General features: G+C 45.4%; 2 protein-coding genes across 2 annotated transcripts; one reads left to right on the top strand and one right to left on the bottom strand.

Moving 5' to 3' along the window:
* Positions 1-2327: 2327 nt before the first annotated feature.
* Positions 2328-3787, bottom strand: LOC121015712 (protein S100-A12-like). The gene is made up of 3 exons (XM_040452922.1): positions 3669-3787; positions 2979-3125; positions 2328-2583 (listed from the first exon to the last, which is right to left on the bottom strand). The coding sequence occupies exons 2-3, from the start codon at positions 3114-3116 to the stop codon at positions 2443-2445; spliced, it is 279 nt and encodes a 92-aa protein (XP_040308856.1). The 5' UTR covers positions 3117-3125; positions 3669-3787; the 3' UTR covers positions 2328-2442.
* A 15363-nt stretch (positions 3788-19150) lies between these two features.
* Positions 19151-20195, top strand: S100A8 (S100 calcium binding protein A8). Its single transcript, XM_040452333.1, has 3 exons — positions 19151-19275; positions 19688-19850; positions 19997-20195. The coding sequence occupies exons 2-3, from the start codon at positions 19710-19712 to the stop codon at positions 20123-20125; spliced, it is 270 nt and encodes an 89-aa protein (XP_040308267.1). The 5' UTR covers positions 19151-19275; positions 19688-19709; the 3' UTR covers positions 20126-20195.
* Positions 20196-21064: the final 869 nt, after the last annotated feature.

Here is a 21064-nt window from a genome sequence, read left to right as displayed (position 1 = left end):
CCAAAGGCCCCATCTCCAAATACCATCACACTGAGGGGCACACAAACATTTATCCCACAACATGTACGTATTCTGACATCCAACTGAATGGAGTGTGATCCAAAGGGGCACCCCATCTTCCCCAGACCAGACTTGGCACCAGACAGAGATTTAGGGCAGAGACACCCCCAATTACTTCTGAATCAGACTGAATGCACTTCCCACCAGGGAACACTGACCCTGTCCCTTAGGGGCCATGTTCATTCTTCTTTCTTCTGGGACCATTTAGAAGGAATCAAACCAATAGCCATACTGATTTCAATACGTTCATTCATGTAAGAGATATTCATGAAACCCTACCATGTACCAGACACAGTGCTACAGCACCTGCTCTCAAACACCCTAGTCCTCTGGAGGAGATGGACATTTAACAACAATCGCAGCAGTGGATGCAGAATCACAACAGGAGAGAAGAGCACAGACGGAGAGCGGCCTAGTCCTAGAACCTGGCCTTGGACCACACTAAGGAGGGAGCCCGGCCCAGGGAAGCATTCCCTCACATTGCCCTGTGTTGGATAAAGCTAACCCTCTTCTCCATAATCTTCTGTCCCTTGTGCTCCCAACACCTTCCTGCCCTCTACCCAACCCCTTGAGAGAAGCAAGGAAAGGTTCATGTAATTTCTGCATCATTTTCTTCCTTCTAAAATCCTACCACAAATATCGTGTCCAAGGATCCTCCTCACGATCGCTAACTGACCCCAACACCCAAGGCTGGACCACTCTCCTGTTCTCCACAACACCCTGTGCTTACTTCTGTTGAAACAAATATGACACCATGTGGGGATTTCTGTTGCTCAGGTTCTCCCCTGGCAAAGACTTTGTCTCTCATCTCTGTACCCTCAGCATCCAGCACATGTCTCAGGGAAAAACCTTTGGAGTAACCCTTGATTTCTCATTTCCAACCTTCAAATGTTTGCAGAGTTTGACTACCCCGCACCACCAGCATGCCTTTCACCTTAGTGCATCTTTCACCTCATCTTTCAAATGGGCTAAGGCTGCATTTCCAACATGATCACCATGAGCTACATGTGACCATTGGCCACAGGAGCAGTGATTGCCAGCATGAGGCCTGCTGGATTTCAAAGGCTTAGAGAAAAAAAAGAAAAGAATGAAAAATATCTCAATAACTTCTATGCTGTCGAGGTGATACTTTTTTTGTTGTATTGGGTTTTCAAAATTCATTGTTAAAATTAATTTCCTCTTTATTTTCACCTTTTTATTTTTTTTTATTTTATTTTTTTTTAATATTTTTTTCAACGTTTTTTATTTATTTTTGGGACAGAGAGAGACAGAGCATGAACAGGGGAGGGGCAGAGAGAGAGGGAGACACAGATTCGGAAACAGGCTCCAGGCTCCGAGCCATCAGCCCAGAGCCCGACGCGGGGCTCGAACTCACGGACCGCGAGATCGTGACCTGGCTGAAGTCGGACGCTTAACCGACTGCGCCACCCAGGCGCCCCATTTTCACCTTTTTAAATGTGACCACAGGTAAACTTAAAATCACAACCTTGGCCCACAGTGTATTTCTACTGGCCAGCACTACTCCAGAGAATAACTTCTCACTGTTCTCCTTGCTTCCTCTCTGATCTGACCCCTACAGTTCCTTCTCCACAAAGGCAGCCAGAATGAGCCTTTTGAAGTGTAAATGAAATCATCTCACTCCCTTGCTCAAAACTACCCAGTGGCTCCTTAGCACACTTAAGATCCCAAGTCCGCACTACAGTCTGTGGGCCCTGCTCCCTGCTTCCAGCCAGCACACACCACATGCCACTCCTCATCCCAGTTCCTGCACATTGCCTTTCGTGCTGGCTTTTGAGCAGATCGAACATGTGTCCACCTCAGGGCCTTGGCCTCCCTGTACCAGGAGCTCTTGGCCCAGATATTTTCAAGCTGCTCCCCTTCCTTTCTCGGATATCTGCCCAAATGCATTCCTACCAAGCCAGCATACCCCTCCTTCTTCTTCCACCCCAACCTTACTTCCTTCTTTAGCTTTCTTCATATCCCTTATCACTACCTACCGCTGTATCATATGATGTACTTTTATTTTTTTGTCTATTTGTTTGTTTTATATCCCTCTCCAATAGAACACAAACCCCAGGTGGACAGGGCTTTGTGTCTTTGGTCTCTGGCTAGATATTCAGTGAATATTAGTTGAATGAATGAACAAATGAACAAACAGATAAGGGCGTCTCAAGGGTCCAAATGAGGTCTGTCAGAATCACAGGGATGAGGTGTGATCCAGTTTGGAGACCATGAGCATGGAAAGAAAGAAAGTGCACACTGTTAAGAACTTTTCAAGAATACATTTATTAATTCTCATCTCACTATGTGAGGCTGGGCTTTGGTGATTAGAAGGAAAGGTCTTCTTGGGGACGTTGCTGGAGAAAAGCCCCTCAGAGCTTTCTACTCTTTGTGGATATTGACATGGGCAGTCCGTAGCACGCGAGACACCAGGACTACAAATTCATCAAAGGTGACCTGTCCATCTTTATCAGCATCCAGATCTTGGAATATCTTGTCAATGGTAGGTTGATCTTTGGTATTCTAGAAGGGAACATCAGAGACAGTAAGCTCAGACTCTTCCTCCTCTTTCTCTGAGCCTCTCATCCCTCAGAGCTCAGCTCATGGGGGTCCAGAAACATTAATTCATTCACCAAAACTGTGTTGGAGAATCCAACGTCACAACATAGAAGATGGAGGGAAGCAGCTGTCGTGAGCCAACATAGAGCCACACAGGTCCCAACCTGGAAGGTGTCTGTAGCTCACTAATCCCCACAGGTAAGGAAACAATCCCAGAAAGAGAGGTGAATAGAGCCCGAGGTGACAGAGTGAGTTATGGGGAGAGGGAGGTGGATCCCCTGTCCCACAGCCCAAGAGAGCATCCTCAGCCAACTCCACCCCTTCAGTGGGCAAGTTTGGATGAGAAGAGTATCACCTACCTGGAGGGTGTTTGTAAGTTCCCTTGTGATCAGCTGCTTCAGCTCACCCTTGGAAAGGGTGTCAGGATCCCCCACCCGGCTTGAGTACCGGTGGAAGACATTAATGATCCCCTCCAAGTGTTCTTCCAGCTTAGTCATATTCCCAACCTTCAGGAGACAAGAGAGGTCTAAGGCAATTCCTCTCCCACCCCACCTCACATCCCCTCTCTCCTCTCTTTCTGGTTTAGACTAGGGATGACTTTCCCCTCACCTGCTTTGTGTTGTCTCTGCTCTGTTTGATCTGTGGAATTTTTCATTTGTAGATAGGCTAGCAGAGGGGGGAGGGCATATAATGCCATCTAAAGTCTAAGAGAATCAGCCAGTTGCATAGCTCCTCAAGAGTATAACTCAGAGGGTGGTGTTCATCCAAGCACACCTGGGAAGGGTTTGGGGGTTGGCCGAGCTGTTCCCTTTCCCCAGGTGATGGCACTTTGGCCACAGGTCTCTTACAGACATTCACCAGCCCCTTCTGCCTTCACCATCTCTAAGTTCTGAAACTGAGTCTACCTAGCACAGCAAGGCCTGGTCTCTTTGGGTCCAAAATGCAGTCAGCCCAGAGGGGCTCTGGCAGGCAAAAGGCTGTGGCTTCCAACAGCATGCAGTCACTACCCTGTGAGTCCCTTGAAGGACAGCCAAGGACCGGACACTTACCCTTCAACGTGCAGGAGAGTAGAAATGTAGCAAGAAGACGGCACTGGTGAGGAGTACGGAGCCGGGGAGGTTTTTATAAGGCACTCCAGCCCTCACCTTCAACCTCAAGTGAAGAAATCTCTCTGATTCATCTTGAGGCAATTACTAGACAAGGCTTTGTTGCTCAACAGAAGCTTCAAGCCTGTGGCTTTGACTGCAACACCAGCAGCCCAGATGGCTCCTGTGGCAGAAGCCCCTCCTGCCCAGACTGACACAGAACCCTCACTCCAATCCCACCCACCCACAGGGCCTCAGCTCTGGGATCCAGCCTTCAGGTTCAGCTCTATCACCTGCTTCCTAGTCAAAGTCCATGGGAACATGTTTTGCTGCCTGGATGGTACCTGATTGGAAAGGGAAGGACTGGGGAGAGGTGTTTGCTGAGTTCCTATTACAACAAAAACAATAATGATAATAAAAACAATCAAGTGAACATGTAGTCCTGGAGCAGAGAAAAGGCACTGGCTTAAAACTAAGGGAATCTTAATACAGTATGGAACTTAGTTAATAATAATGTATCAATAAAGTTTCATCAATTGTTACAAATGTATCATAGTATTATAAGATATTAATCACGGGGAACTGTGTGCAGGTATTTGAAAACTGTCTACAGTATCTTCTCAATTTTTCCATAAATAAAAAACTGTTCTTAAAAACTTAAGTCTCTATGTTTTAAAAAGTAAGCACATTTTGGTCATTCCAGATACTGCTTTATCCAAGTCCTCACCCATTCTGCAGATGAAGAAAATGAGTTTAGAGAGGGGAGGTGTCAAACCCAAATTTGTCTGCTTTCAAAACCTTTGTCATTGGTGTGATTTTTCCCCTAAATCAGAGTATGATTTTTTGTTATAAAAATATGATACATACTCATACTTTTGGTAAAAATACAATTTGGGGTAGATTTACACAATCTTAAATATAAGGCCCTGATCTTTTTCTTCCAGTTTTTTGCCTAATACAGTCAAATTTTTTCTGAAGATTTATTTATTTATTTATGTATTTATTTATTTATTTATTTATTTATTTTAAAAGCTTTTTAGGTTTATTTAGAGACAGAGAGAGAGAGAGAGAGAACAAGTGAGGGAGGGGTATGAAGAAGGAAAGACAGAATTCCAAGCAGTCTCCACATCACCAGCGCAGAGCCTGATGTAGGGCTCCAGCTCACCAACCATGAGATCATGACCTGAGCTGAGAACAAGAGTCAGAGGCTTAACCAACTGCACCACCCAGGTGCCCCAAAATTTATTTATCTATTTTGAGAGAGAGCACAAGTGGGGGAGGAACAGAGAAAGAGAGAGAAAGAATCCCAAGCAGGCTCTGCACTGTCAGCACAAAACGCCATGAACAGCAAGATCATGACCTGAGCTGAAATCAAGAGTCAGACACTTAACCCACTGATCCACCCAGGTACTCCAACAGTCAATTCTTGATTAGCTCTTTCAAAAATTCTTTCCTCCCTGCACCCCACCCCCACCCCCAAATCACTGTGTGGAAAGTGCCAAGCTGGATTCAGGGACAGAGGAGCACAATTTCTGTGGCTGCTCTCCTGGACTTTGGAAACAAGTAGGTTCAGACACCTTCCTAAATAGTAACACAGGGAGTTCACTGCAGATGGGGCCAAGGGTGGGAGGTGGTTGAGGAGTCTGGGGCAGTGTGGCAGTTGTTAAGCGCCACTCCAAGATTAGAGACCCAGATTCCACACTGGGATGGGCTGCTTTGCAGGCCACAATGGGAAGCTATGGAAAGGTGTTGGGGAACAGCTCTGTGTGAGCTCTTGACTTCTGTGGGCCTGTGTCTTCATTTGCATAACCATCTCACTGCCTCTTCCATTGCCAGAGTTGTTACAAGATTCAACTAGGGAAATGTGTGAGAAAGTGCTTCAAAAGTGTAAAGTGTGATCTTTACATTTGTTTTCCCTTGTACCTACCTAACTTGGATGTGGATCATCCAGTGCAGTCCAACCTTCTGAGGGCCCAGCCACTGGGGCTGTGGAAAGGACAAAGAGACCCAACAGCAGTCTGCACTCCAGCCCCACTCCAAGGAAGCCTCCCTACCACCTTCCTAAGCACAGGCCCAGATCTGTGCCACCAGCAATGCCTGAGGGAAGGCAAGGGAGTCAACACACAGTAGGCACTCGGCACAGTTCTTGGCATGTAGAATAATGCACCTGTCTTACCTTCCTCCCTCCTCCCACCTGGGCCCCAGTGAAAAGGTAGTATTACCCCAAGGGGAAAAGACCAAGCCCCTGTTATGTTTCCTCTGGCTCTGTGGTGAGTGTCCTGGTGCTGGCTTTGGTGCCCCAGGGGCCCCCCAAGACTGTGTCTGACTTGGCCAACTCAACAGGAACTCCTCAAGGGCAGGACTGAACAGGAAGGCTGATGCTCAGGGCAGCCAAGGAGGATGAAAAACATGGAAACTATTCTGTGCATAGTTTGAGGCAGATGATAATACGATTGTACAGACATGTCGTCATACATCTGTCCGACCCCATAGAATGTACACAGAGTGAACCCTAAGGTCAACTATGCACTTTAGTTAACAATAATGTGTCACCCGTTGGCTCCTCAATTGTAAGAAATCTAACACAAATGCAAGATGTTAACTGGAGGAACTGGAGGAGGAGGGGGTTGAGAGAGTGTATGGGAACTCTGCACTTCCTGATCAACTTTGCTGTAAACATACAACTTCCCCTAAAAAGTTGAGTCTGTTAATTTTTTACAAATACTGCTTCATCTGGAGTCACTTATGTACAAAAAGCAATAGCATAATACACAGGAAATAAACTTTTCCAAAAAAATATTAGGCCAGATTGATACAAACTCACTTTTGCAACTCCCTCTGTAAAGTCAGTCAAAATGCTTTGACAATGTTGGAAAACCTAGCACAATGGGAGAAAATTTTAACTAATAGTGAAAACATGAATTTGAACTCTTTGACCTACACTTGAAGTGCTCTGATGGAAACATCCTGTAAAACACATCATGACAATTTCAAATTTTGTGATATAAAGAAACAGTGAATCAACCTGGTAAATCTGAGGAAAGTGTGTATGGGGGTTTCTTATAATATACTTGCAATTTTTCTGTGAATTTAGAATCATGAAAATAAATTACATAAAATTAAAATTATATCAAAACTTAAAATTACCCAAAAAAGTACTCATGACAACCCAAATGGCTCTTGTAGTCACACCCAAGAAGTTGGAAGAAGCACACCCAGAGTTTAAGGTGGGGTGACCAGAAGGAGCAGGATGACAGCCACCAAGCTGGGTTTGGAGCCCAAGTCAGCCCAGAGACTGGCTTTGGGTAGAAGTAATAAATAGAAGTGCCTTGCCCTCATGAGGCACTTTCCATGCAGCTACCATCTCTGAGAGGGGAAATGAACTCCAGAGCACCTGGGTGGCCCAGTTGGTTGAGCATCTGACTCCTGATTTTGGCTCAAGTCATGGTCCCAAGGTCATGGGATCAAGCCCCACATCAGGCTCTGTGCTGAGCGTGGAGCCTGCTTGGGATTCTCCCTCTCTCTCCCTCTCTCCCTCTCTCCCTCTCTCCCTCTCAAAAATTAAAAATAACAAAAATAAAGGGTGGGGATGGGGCAAGACACTGGGCCTAAAGAGATTCCATCTCTGGAGATGGGAGAGAGCCTCACATGAGCTCCATCCCCTGAGCGATGGCAAGGAAAGAGGGGAACCTGGCAAACACTTCCCTCACCTTGGCATCTGCTAGCCACTGGCTGGGCAGGCAAGGGAGAATCAGGGGATGGTGCTCACCCCATGGAGGGAGTCAGAGTCAGGGCAGTCTCCCTGGTAAGACAGGGACACAGGCAAGAGTGCCAGGGAAGCAGAAGCATTGCTTATTTTTTGTTTTTAATTTGAAATTATTTTTATTAAACAACATTTTTCCTTACACTTCTACTTTGGGTATTTGTCTCTTCATACTTTTGCACAGCTGTCTACTGGATATCAGGAGTGGGGGCTTGCAAATTTTTAATTTTAATTGAAGTGTATCTGTCATATACCATTTCAGATGTACAACACAGTGATCCCAAAATTCTATACATTACTCAGTGTTCAACACAGTCAGCATAGTTACCACCTATGACCATATGACATTATTAGAATATTAGTGACAACATTCCCTATGCTGTACTTTTCATTCCTGTGACTTATCTTTTTTTTATTTTTTTAATGTTTACTTATTTTTGAGAGAAAGAGAGAGACAGAGCATGAGTGGGGGAGGTGCAGGGAGAGAGGGAGACACAGAATCCGAAGCAGGCTCCAGGCTCTGAGCTGTCAACAGAGAGCCTGACATGGGGCTCAAACTCACGAACTGTGAGATCATGACCTGAGCCGAAGTCGGACACTTAACCAACTGAGCCACCCAAGGGCCCAGATATTTTATAACTGGAAGTTTGTACCTCTTATTTCCCTTATTTCCCCCACCCCACCCCCACCCCCACTCTAGTAACACCAGTTTCTTCTCTGTATTTATAAGACTGTTTTTGTTTGTTTGTTCACTTGCTTTGTTTTTTAGATTTCACATACAAGTGAAATCTTATGGTATTTGTCTTTGGCTTATTTCATTTGGCCTAAGACCCTCTAGGTCCATCACTGTTGTCACAAATGGCAAGATTTCATTCTTTTTTATAGCTGAATAATATTCATTGTAAATATATATCACATCTTATTAATATCCATTCATCTATCACTGGAAACTTAGGTTGCTTCTATATTTGCCTATTGTAAATAAGACTGCAATAAACATAGGGTGGCATATATCTTTTCAAATTAGTGTTTTCGTTGTTGTTTGAACAAGTAAGTTTCCAGATTTATCCTGTTTTGACAAGCAGAATGTCAACATAGAGAAGATATTTTACATCGATGGAGGAAGGAGGCTAAGGAGAGGGAGACCTCTCCCTAAGTGGTCCTAAGATGCAAAACTAATCACTGGGTCAATTTTCAAAAAGAATCCCCAGGTTTTCAGGAAGTGAGACACCAATACCTCCATACCTTGCCCCATCTTCTTGTCACAATTTCCAAAATTAGCAATTAGAAAGAGGTATCAGGTTGGACAAGGATGACCACAGCCAGAGTATCAAAGGAGAAAGAGAGGTTATCAAAGCCTCCAAAATGCAGTCTCTTTAAGTCTGGTGACCACAGACTCCCCTGCATTCTTTGTGTTAGCCCGGTTACCATGGCAACATGAACTGAAAGGAGCAGAGCTCCAGGGCCCCTCATGGCCCCACTGAGGTGTGGATATGGGCCCAGGCCACCACTGCAGTACCAGGCTCCTCCCTAAAACTACACTACTGGCTTCAGCAGCCACACCTTACAGCCCTGAGAATCTGCTGTACAGGGACAACTGAGTGAGACCCCAGCTTCCTGTCCCCTCAGCATGTGGAAGCAGAGCTGTTCCAACAATGGAATAAGGATGCCCCTAGGATGTTTGGACTTTCAAGGGTAGGGGAAGCCACAAGAGGAGAAACTAGACAGGAGCTGCAGACACATGTGGTTGTATTTTTATCCTGAAGGTTGGGTTATGTCACAATTGTAATTTGGGATCCAATTCAGCTTACTCAGCATCACAGTTTCCTTGCTCCTCCAGAATTCAATGGCTTATGTTGGGACAAGGTTGTGATCCTGGTAGGAAATCAAGTAGTGGAGTCTATCTAAGGTCCATTCTGCCTTTCTTTTTTTTTTTTTTTTTCTTTTTCAGGTGAAATTAGTTCTATTTTTTACACCTTTACTAAGTTACACTTGATACCCCCAAAACTTCACATGCTTAATGTGTAAAGTTTGATGAGGTCAGATATCTGCACACACCCATGACACCATGACCACAATCAAGGTAAGAGACATATCTATCACCTCCAAAAGTTTCCTTGAGTCTCTTTGTTTTTTGGGTGTTTTGGGGTGTTTTTGTTTTTGTTTTTGTTTTTGTTTTTGTTTTTGTTTTTTGGTTTTCATGGTAAAACACTTAACATTAGATCTACCCTCTTAAGAAATGTTCAAGTACACAATGCCCTGTTGTTAACTGTGGGCCAGCAGGTGTCTAGAGATTCTTTATCTTGGGTAACTATAACTTGACATCCATTGAACAACAATGGCACTGCTTCCTTCAAGGACACGGCTCAAAGCAGATGAGGCTGCTGGAAGAGCTCCTCCTTGATGCTTACTTTTATTTGGTTTTCTTTCCCTTTCTTTGCTATTACATTCCACATCATTTTGAGACATACAAAAGACTATATGAACCATCTAAGTTCATTAAAAAAAAACAAAATAAAACACAAGCACCTGTGAATCTATAGGATGCTTTTAGTCCTCTGGACAAGCATCTATTGACTGGCAAAATATTCCAGAAAGCAGAGGAGGGAAATAAAGAATTGTTGTTTTGCTACAGAAGTTAATTATCTGAGAGCCCAAGATGAGCTAGCAAGAGTGGTCAGGTGTGCTTCAAACGTGATTTTTTAGGGGCGCCTGGGTGGCTCAGTTGGTTAAGCATCTGACTTCAGCTCAGGTCATCATCTCACGGTTTGTGGATTTGAGCCCCATGTCAGGCTCTGTGCTGACTGCTCAGAGCCTGGAGCCTGCTCCAGATTCTGTGTCTCCCTCTCTCTCTCTGCCCCTCCCTCACTCACACTCTTTTTCTCTCTCTCTCAAAAATAAATACACATTTTTAAAAAATATTTAAGAGTGATTTTTTTAGTTTCTGCATCTTAGACCAAATTTCTTAAGCTGCTGAATCTCTTCCTGGAGAAGAGAGGGGCTGTCCCACAGTGCCTGGGTGGGGTGGGCGGGACTGCCAGGAATGAAGCCACCTTGTGACTCCGAGAAAATCCCCAGGGCAGGTGTTGGGGCCAGTGAGGTGCCAGGAAGGAGTGTGGTTGACAGGTCTTGACATTACTGCCCCAGGAGCAGGAGTTCTAGACAGGATTGGGAACAAGGCTGAAAATTGTAAGAGTGGCAGACATCAGAGAAAAGGAGAAATGAAAGAGGTCATAAGTCACCTCACAGGACCTTCATGGGCTTCATGTGGAGAAAGCCTAATGGGGCACAAGGCAGGCTGGACCAGGCCCAGTCATGGTGGGGCCAACTTTTCACAAAGTACTCAGCACTGAGGGATTCCAGCTTACCGAAGTTCCTGAGGCTAATCCCAGAAGGGGAAGAGAAGACTCTGGTCCGTTGCAAGAGGGAAAAGAGGAGAGACACACTTCATGTAAGAAAGTGGCTAAGGCTCCTGCTCAGGCCAGGGCACCAAGCTGGGGCTTGCATTCCACTCAGAAGATCAATCCAGTTGGAACTTCTAAAGCTCTGAAGGTCCAAGAAGGGGCTGTTTATGAGACAACCTCTAAGGGCCTTGAAAAAACAAAAAGAACCACCCTTTCACTTTACCTGTGGGGAAGTGGCCATTTTCTGGTGCCATGAGCCCATTCTTTCTTTAGCATTCCAGAGACTAAAGCTCATGTGCACAGAAGATGAGTGTGTGGAGCTCCCCCTCACACAAGGAGTAAGCTTAGTTAATATGAGGACCTACTCCTGCACCCAGCTGCAGAAACAAACACTAGGGGAAGGTGATGAAAACTCAGGTCACATGGCCACCCCAAAGGAAGTCAGTGGACGTGTCCACTTCCCCAGCCTGTATCCCACTGCAAAGAACAAGGAAAAGAAAAAAGGTTTCCTTAGCAGGGATCAAGGGGCATCCCTTCCCAGCCTGTGAGAGCCCCAGAACTGGGGAAGTCCATAACCCTGCGGATGAGATGGTGTAGGTGAAGACTTGCACCGTGTGTGAGTCCCAGTCACCACACTCCTAGCTCCAAGCCTGTGCCAGGAGTCATCCACGCCCTCCCCAGGCAGCTGGGCCCATCAGAGACTCCTCCAGACTGAGTGGGAGCCCAGACAGGGCAGGTGTTGGGGGTTGTATGTAAATACAAGCAATTGCTGCCCTGCAGGAGATGGCAGGAAACCTTGCAGAGTTCCTTGGGGTCCCCAGGAGAATACACCCTCACTATGAACTGGTTTTCAGTAAGGCACACCATTTTTTAAGCTTATTTTTTTTAGTAGTCTCTACACCCAATGTGGGGCTCAAACTCACAACCTTGAGATCAAGAGTCGCATGCTATTCCAACTGAGCCATCCAGGAACCCCAAGGCACTCCATTTCTTGCTCTTAGGGAACAGATTTTGGAAGGAACTGATTATTCTCTTAAAAGGGCCACATAACACTTTAAATTGATGAATTCTGTGGTTATGTGAACAATATGCCAATAAAACTGCTTTTTGTGGGGTGCCTGGGTGGCTCAGTCAGTTAAGCTTCCGACTTCAGCTCAGGTCGTGATCTCGCAGTCCGTGAGTTCGAGCCCCACGTCAGGCTCTGTGCTGACAGCTCAGAGCCTGGAGCCTGTTTCAGATTCTGTGTCTCCCTCTCCCTCTGACACTCCCCCATTCATGCTCTGTCTCTCTCTGTCTCAAAAATAAATAAACGTTCAAAAAATGGTTTTTTTTAAACTGCTTTTTGGCTTTAGGTTTGGGTTTTAACAAGACTGCAAAGACATTTTATGACAAGGAGGATTCAAAACAGAGACCCTCTATTAGCAGATATAAGCAGATGCTTGACCAGCTGGGAATTTTTTTTATGAGAAAATTGCAGCACATTTTTTCATAATAGGCAAGGCAAAGAGCTATCTTGAAGCAGTTTTCTTTTGCTCTGTTGGGCAATAGTGTTGGGATGCCTGGCCTCTGACGGCCAGTGCACACTTAGTTAGTCAGCAGTGTCTTTGGTCAATTTGGAGTAGGGAGTGGAATCTCCTGGTGATATGAGGCAAGACATATGGGGTAAGATATTTACCCCATCCAGATCCTAAGGCTGGAAAAGTTTCCTGAAGTCAAATTACCATGAGGGAAAGGGAGAGAGGAATGCCAGGGACAAAGGAGACACAGGGACAATAAGAGCTGCTGAAGGAAACTCTTCCAAACTTCCTGTGTGCTTTGGGTAACAATGCTGAATCATCAGAATAGGAACAGAATTTGTTTGCCAGCAAAGAGCACCACCAAGCCTGGGCTTTATAGAGGGTTTCCTAGAAGGGTGATAAATATCATCTATGGAATTGTGCAAACTGACCTACAACACCAGCTCTTAAAGCAAAAAGAAGCAACCTCAAAAGAGGCTGCTGCTGTCTGTCCACCAGTCATGAGGGCAGAATTGATCCCAGAGCCCCATGGGTCTGAGTGTGCACTTGGTTCAAAAAGGAGATGCCAGGCATCCTCCTAAAAGGGGATGTGGGAGGGGTTTCTGGGTGGCTTGGTCAGTTAAGCCTCCAATTCTCGATTTCAATGATCCCACGGTTTGTGGGATTGAGCCTTGCATAAGGCTCTGTGCTGTCAGTGTGGAGCCTGCTTAGGATTCTCTCCCTCTCATTTTGTCTCTGCCCCTCCTTGCTAGCTCTGTCTCTCCCTCTCAAAATAGCCAAATAAACATTTTTTATAAAGGGGGGTTGTGGGAGCATGAGCAACTAAGTGGGAAAATTAAAAATACACCATTGTCATTGATTCATCAAGTCATACCTGTGGCAGTTCCTGGGAAGACTCCCACCTGTCTCATGGGTCAATTGACTCCCCTGGAATTGGAGCCAATAGCTTTTTTAGACAGTAGCTGCAATTGTGTCAAAAGTTTGGTTTATGGAGATGAATGTGACATTGACTATCAAATGCCAGTGCTGGGGTGGGCTGAGATTAAAGGAGTCCTACAAGATACCTTCAAACCCTTGGACAGCACAGAGTACTTGGCAAAATACTCTGGAGGAAAAAGAAGACAAGAAAAGCATTTTCTGAATTTGTTGAAAAGTTAATTCTCTGTGAGACCCAGGTTAGATAACAGAAAGGGGAGGTGCATCAGAAATGAATTTTGAGGTCACAACCTCAGACTGTGAATTTCTAAATTTCTGAACCTTTTCCTAGAGGAGGGGACTCAAGAGTAAGAATGTCTCCAGAGCTCTAGAGTATGGCACCACCTATGCTGCTCCTAGCCTGGGAGTTCCAAATGCAGGCTGGGGAAAAGGCTCTTTAGCCTGCAGAGAAAACAAAAACATACCAGCAAGTGAGTGTGTTTTCCAGTAATGACACTGATGGGCTCAGGAGAAGAACTAAGTCCAACTTGGCTGGAGCACATGACTAAAAGTTCTGCAAGAGTAATGTTATTCAGAAGGAGAAATGAAGGAGGCAATGAAATGCATAAGCAGGAGTGCTCTGCAAGGTATTCATTTACTTCATGCCTCCAGTGCCTCCAGAGTTCACATTGCTTCTCATATATGTTTTCTTGTCTTATAATGCTGGCTAAGGCCTCCAATACAATTATTCAATACAGTGTAATGGGGCATCCTGTATTATTCCTGGCATTAAAGAAAAATGTCTAGGGGTGCATGGGTGGCTCAGTCAGTTAAACATCCAACTCTTGATTTTGACTCAGGTCATGATCTCACTGTTTTTGAGATCAAGCCTCTGGTTGGGCTCTATGTTGACAGCAGAATTCTCTTTCTCCCTCTCCCTGCCCCTCCGCTGCTCACACACACTCATGCACATGCTCTCTCTCTCTCTCTCCCAAAATAAAAAAGTAAACATTTTTAAAAAGAGAGAAATGTCTAATATTTTTCCATTAAGTATGATATTAATGATTCAGTCTTAATAGATGCACTTAATCACGGAGGATTCTAGAACCAAAGCAGAAAAGAAACCCAGAGCATACTATTTTGGTTAGATATTTTGCTCTAGAAAGCACAGGGTTAAAAAATGTGCCATAGCTAAACAAGATGCTGAGGAAGCTGAAATGGATGGAGTCTTTGCTGGGACTAGGTCAATGAGGAGCCTCTGTATGGGTATTGGTTATTTTATCCTGTATTGGCTGCAGGATAACTCCATGATTTCTGCTGTTAAACAGGCTTATTAAGGAGAAAGAAGAAAAGGTTCCTGTCCACTGAAAGGAGGATGGCTACAGATCATTGGAAAGAGTTGCTGAAAGTCTACACCCTGACCTGAGCAGCCAGTCCAGACTGTGATTTTGCAAATCAGAGAATTATTCACATGGGAACTTCCACAGCCCCTAAGACTGGGGAAAAGGCTACCCAACCCAGGAGGAAGGGAGAATTGTCAGTGGAACAACCCCTAAATGCTTCGGGAGATCAAGATGCTAATCCTCTTATTCTATTGTTGATGTCTGGAGGATTGCTGACACCAGAAAATAAAAAAATTTAAAACTTAAAAATTAAAAAAAAAAACAGGCAATTCAGGCCCTGAGGCATGCCTGGTGATGTCCTGGACAAAGGAGAGGGGCCCAGGTGAAAAGCTCATTCTGACACCTGCTGTGTCAACCCTGGATAGCAGAGACCTGGCAGCAAAGAGGCCAGAGAGCAGAGGAAAGGCTGGCCTTCTGCAATCTCAGGGTGGAAGCCCAATAGAAAAGAGCATTTCTGGGTCTTAACCAGTGTTTCTTCCCTGCAGACATTCAGGGATCCAAGCTCTGCCACTTGCCAAGTTAATAAGTTTTGTCATGTTCTTAACTTCTCTGAATCTCCTCATATGTAAAATGGAACTAGTAATTACCTCTCAAGACGTTGTTACAAGACATGAATGAAATAAACTATCATAAAGTCTAGTGCTGAAAACCACAATTATCAGCAAATATATCAGGTGCATGTCAAAATTCTTGTTTTAATTCATTAATGAGAGAATCAGCAAAGAGTTTTAAAAGCTGATTTGAAGGGTATTGGAGATTATATACAGTCAGGAAAGGAATGCCTAAGTAAGACTCTTCAGTTAGATAGAGGACTCAACTTTCAGTGGGGTGAAAAACCATGACAGGGGCTTAACATCTCTACTAGACTATGAAATCATAGCACCACGTCAAGCTTTATCCATTAAGCAAATATACTGTGCTGACCATGTTACATTTTCCAAAAGTGTCAGTTGATGGAAGATTAACAAGGAGTAAGATCTTGCTTCTATTCAGAGAGACTCTAGCACGAGATCAAAGATTTCAGCAACCACCATTTTGTCTTTTCCAGGTTCAAGATGACTTTTTCCCTTCACACTGACACCCAACAGGAACCCAGTAAGTGTTGGTAGCTTTCCATGCCCTCTTCACCCCATTTTAATTTAGACTGAATTCCCCATATCAGGGGGCCAGAGAAAAGGCTAGTATCTGGACCCTCCCAAGTGGAGGGAGGCATGGGGAAATCTTTTCCATTGGAATAATCTCTTTTGTTCAGATGCTAGATAACCAACTGCCCAATTCCAGATCCTCTCCACTCCCTTTAGGAATTTTGTCACAAACATGAGGAATTTGGCTAAAGTCAGGAGCCTTGGGTGGAGAACATGAGTAGAGAAGCAGATTTCAGACAGGTCACCCTTATAGCCCGGAAATCTCAGCGGCCGATCTGCTTCAATCGGTGAGCCAAGGTCTCCTTGGTGGACTCAAACATTGCATGAGGTTTCCTGCTAAACAACTTATTTCTCAACTTCCCACTACCTTGTTCTTCTTTTGTCACTGGGGAAACAGGAAACCAAATCACCTTTCTCTGGGCTACAAGCCCTGTCTGACTCTGTTCAGTGATTCCTGTCATGGGCACAATTTGCTTATTAGTCATAAGCTTCCCAGGACTGCCTCCATCACCTCCACCTCTTTCTCCAGGATGCCAGTGCCAGCTGGGCCACCTCTCCTGCCCAACCATGAGCTCAGGTATCAACTGTTGACAGCTCTGTGTCAATGTGATTCTTCACAACCAGTGGCCCATCACTTATGGTGAAACTCCAAAGGGCACTCTGGGCCACCTTCCCCATGCTCTCACCAAGCTGGCTTAGAAAAGCAGACTTGGGGCGCCTGGGTGGCGCAGTCGGTTAAGCGTCCGACTTCAGCCAGGTCACGATCTCGCGGTCCATGGGTTCGAGCCCCGCGTCCAGCTCTGGGCTGATGTCTCAGAGCCTGGAGCCTGTTTCCGATTCTGTGTCTCCCTCTCTCTCTGCCCCTCGCCCGTTCATGTTCTGTCTCTCTCTGTCCCAAAAATAAATAAACGTTGAAAAGCAGACTTATTGGGCTTTCAGATAAATGCAAATGATTAATAATGGTAAATTTCTGCCCAAGGAATCCATTAACAGAGATTCTAACAATCCATTAACAGCGAATTAAAGGTACTGGGATATGTCTTCCCCACCCTGACTCAGACACACACATGCACACCACTGCCACCACCAATGTGGATGATCATGAGGCAAATCGAATTTCTCTCCCATTTTGTGCACTCTCCCATTATGTTTCCTAAATGCTGAGTGAATCCTGGTGTAGAGCTTGGTGAACCCTGTAAACCTGTCCCATCTTCTTTTGCCTGGGCCACGTTTGGGCCAGCAATTCACCTTTAAAGTACCTCTCAGAACTACATCATCTCCATTTCTGCAATGCAGAGAGGGCATTCGCACTCCTGACAAGGCGGAACCACTTGCTTTGGGGTTGGATAAAGCTGTCCTTCAAGGACCTGAGAAGGAAGCAACCTTGTCCCTGAGCCTTCCTTCCCACTTACCCAGCAGAAACCCATCTTAGTGTGCAATGATATATCCCTTCATCCCATTTGGATTCCAGTCTTTTATTATTTGTAATTAATTTTTCATTGAAGTATAGTTGACACACAATGTCACTTTAGTGTCAGGTGTACAACGTAGTGATTCAACATCTCTGTATTTGTGCTGTGCTCACAACTGTAGCCACCATCTGTCACCATACAATGTTACTATAATACTATGGACTGTATTCCCCATGCTTTTATTACCATTACTTATTCATTCCATAACTAGCAGCCTGAATGTCCCCTCCCCTTCACCTATTGTGCCCATCCCCATCTGGCAACCACAAGTTTGTTCTCTGTATTTATGGGTCTGTTTCTTTTTCTTGTGTATTCATTTGTTTTGCTTTTTGGAATCCACATATAAATGAAATCATATGATATATTTCTGTGTCTGACTTATTTCACTTATTATACCCTCTAGATCCATCCATATTGTTGCAAATGGCATGATCTCATTCTTTTTCATGGCTGAATAATACTCCAGTGTGTGTGTGTGTGTGTGTGTGTGTGTGTGTGTGTGTATGCCACATAGTCTTTATCCATTCATCTATTGATGGACACTTGAGCTGCTTCCATACTGTGGCTATTGTAAATAATGCTGCAATAAACATACAGATGCATATATCTTTTTTAATTAGTGTTTTAGTTTTCTTTGGGTAAATACTCAGTAGTGGAATCACTGGATCGCATGGTATTTCTATTTCTAACTTTAGAGGAACTTCCATACTGTTTCCATAGTGGCTTCACCAGTTTGCATTCCCACCAACAGTACACAAGGTCTCCTTAAGCCCCAGTATTAATTTTCTCCTGGCCGCCAACCATTTTCACGAATATGTTAGCTGATAATAAAGCTGACTAGTAACTAAAGCTGTGGTTGATGGATACAAGTTTAAGCTAACCTTTTCCTACTCATTTGTGTTGTTATGTGATTAAAGTTTACTACAAACAAAAAGCCCAGTGATCTGCAGTAAATAATCTTCAGCATTAGAAGCCAGTTAATCTGAGTGGCATCTTGTTGTGGAAGGGGGGTGTTGTTCCTCCTGAAATCCTGGGGGAATTGGCCACCTTCTCTTCTCCCCTTGGACACAAAGGTCTTCTGGCTTCTCAAAGAATCTCTTCTCCCCCACGTGACCCCCACAGAGTTGGGTTCCTCTTCAGCCCAGGCTGCTGGGGTCAGAGACACACAATCACCCCAGAGAGGGCTGAAGGGTCCCTGCTCTGTTTATGAAGTGACTCAGTGCCTCCCACATGCAGAGGGACCCCAAGCCAGCCTCCGTGTCCCAGAGCACAGTGCACCCTCAGCTCCCAGAGCAAGAGAGCTTGGAAGGGCTGTGGGCAGCTGGAGAGAGCTTGAGAGAGCAGCACACATCCCACAGAGTCCAACCACGCACAAACAGCAGCAATCATAGAAACAGTCCAGCCTTCACTGCTAAAATCCAGCAGCTAAGACAAGTGTTCTTAACCTCTTAGGGGTCTTGGGCCCTTTCAAGAATCTGATGAAAGCCATGGAGAAATGTGCTTATTGATGCAAACACTCAAAATTATGCTTTCAGCTCCAATTATATTTCAGAGATGCACAGACAGGCCACAATGCACAAGATTAGCAGCAGCAACAGTGAGGGGGACTCAGGAGTGGGCATCCTGGTTGGCCAAGCCAGAGGATACCAGGGGCCCACCAAAGGAGTCCTCACCATGGCCTCTTCTGGTTTCTCCTGCTGGGCACTAGTGCCTAGCAAGTGCCTTCCTCTTTCCACTACCCACCTCCCCCACCTCCACCTCTCATCAGAAACTTTCATTCTGTGCAGTGATTGCCCCATTTACCTGATTGGGAAACCAGAGGCTGTGGCAACCCAGGAAGGGAGCAGCTGCCTCTGCATGGCCCTGGCAGCTGGCCAAAGCCTGGCTGCTATAAAAGGGAGCTGACACTCAGCCCTGCATGTCTTCTGTCAACTCTGTTTCAGGGAGACCTGGTAAGTAGGACTGCCTCGGTTGGCTCCATGCTTTGAGGCTGGGCCCCCACAGGAGAGAGGGCTGGAAGTGGAGCTGCCTTTTCTATGAGAGGGGAGAGAAATATCAGGGAGGTCTGGAGCTCGATCCAGAGCTCCTGGAGGAAGTTGGTGAGATAGGGATAGAGACGGAACAGTCCTCTGGCACTCTTGGTTGGGTGAGGGCACAGGGAGAGCTGGCAGGCACTGTGTGTGGACCCTCCCCCTCCCACAGCCCTTCCTTCCCATCAGCACAGCCATCTACTGGGTTACCTAAATGGTGCAGACCAGGACAAAGCCATCAGCTGGGGGTAATGAGTGTTCCCCTAGTCTTCACTCTGCTGGAGGCAGAGGCACCCTCCCCACCCTGGGATTCCCCATGGGTTCTGTGTTCCAGGTGGGGCAGATCCTTGGGCATCATGCTGACGGAACTGGAGACTGCTATAAACTCCCTCATTGACGTTTACCACAAATACTCCTTGGAGAAGGGGAATTACCATGCCCTCTACAGGGATGATTTGAAGAAATTGTTAGAGACAGAGTGTCCTCGGTACATGAAGGTGAGGAGGGGCTGGGTGTGGTCAGGGTTCTGCCTGGCTGACAAAGCCCTAGGCACTGGTCCTCCACACCACCCTATGTAAACAGCTGTGCCTCAGCTCTTGCCAAAGTCTTTACACTCTGTCCTCTTTCTCCTTCTTCTTTACAGAAAAAGGATGCAGACACCTGGTTCAAAGAGTTGGATGTCAATAGTGATGGTGCAATTAACTTTGAAGAGTTCCTCATACTGGTGATAAAGGTGGGTGTGGCAACCCATGAAGATATCCACCGAGAGTAGCAGAGCCCTGGGCCCTGGGGCTGGGCCCTGGACCTGTCCTTGCAAAATAATAAAGTAGTTGATACCTCAGGCCTCTTTTGGTGTCTTGCCTTTCTCTTGTGGGATGAGGTTCCTAGTGGGTGGAGGGAGGGCTGGAAAACCCAAAGGAACTAAACCAAACCTCTATTGTCCCCACTTCCCATCTCTCACAAACCTTCAGTGCTTTCCACTCATCTGTTTCCTCCCCATGTTCTCCCCAAACTATTCTCATCTCATCTAATCCCATGGTCCAGAGAAATTAGTTCTAGGACTCAAGGATTCTGAAAAGCCTGTGATACTTGTAGCTGATGATTTTCTTAATTGTTCCCAAATGGGTGATATGGGAATAGAGTGATGTAGGGAAAACTCATCCTGCTTTCCAAACTAAAATTTAATATTGAGAAAAATATCTTAGATGTGACTCTTGAGAAATTAGGGAGGTAGTAGAAGTGTGTGTGTGTGTGTGTGTGTGTGTGAGAGAGAGAGAGAGAGAGAGAGAGAGAGAGAGAGAGAGAGAGAGACTGATTCTGTGTGTGGTGTGATGATAGGTGGTTGTTCAGGGTCCTACATTAAGTAACAGTAACAGTTCCCTTGTCCCACACTTGTAATTTCTCCTTGGAAATTTTTGAAGCTTTCCTTCTTGTTCTGCTCCCAGCCTCCCAATGTGATGAAATAATAAAGAAATGGACAAATAGGCCAATGTATTCCTAAAACTCAACTCAAAGAATAGGGTGCTGCCCTGGAGGGGGGGGGGCGGTGAATGCTCTGCTGATCAGAGAATATCTACAATAACCTCCCAACCATCACTCTGGATTTTCCAAGGGTCTGGTAAAATGGGAAGGCCAGCAATGAATGGGTGCCTTTCACCAGAACCCAACCCCAAGCTGAATTTCCAGGCTATGCCTTGGGAAATTTTCTTCT

This window comes from Herpailurus yagouaroundi, unplaced genomic scaffold, assembly GCF_014898765.1.
Source record: "Herpailurus yagouaroundi ecotype Mexico unplaced genomic scaffold, PumYag 207, whole genome shotgun sequence".
In the NCBI taxonomy this organism is placed as follows: Eukaryota; Metazoa; Chordata; class Mammalia; order Carnivora; family Felidae; genus Herpailurus; species Herpailurus yagouaroundi.
The sequence above is the reverse complement of the archived record's forward strand: the minus strand, read 5'-3'. Positions and strand labels throughout refer to the sequence as shown.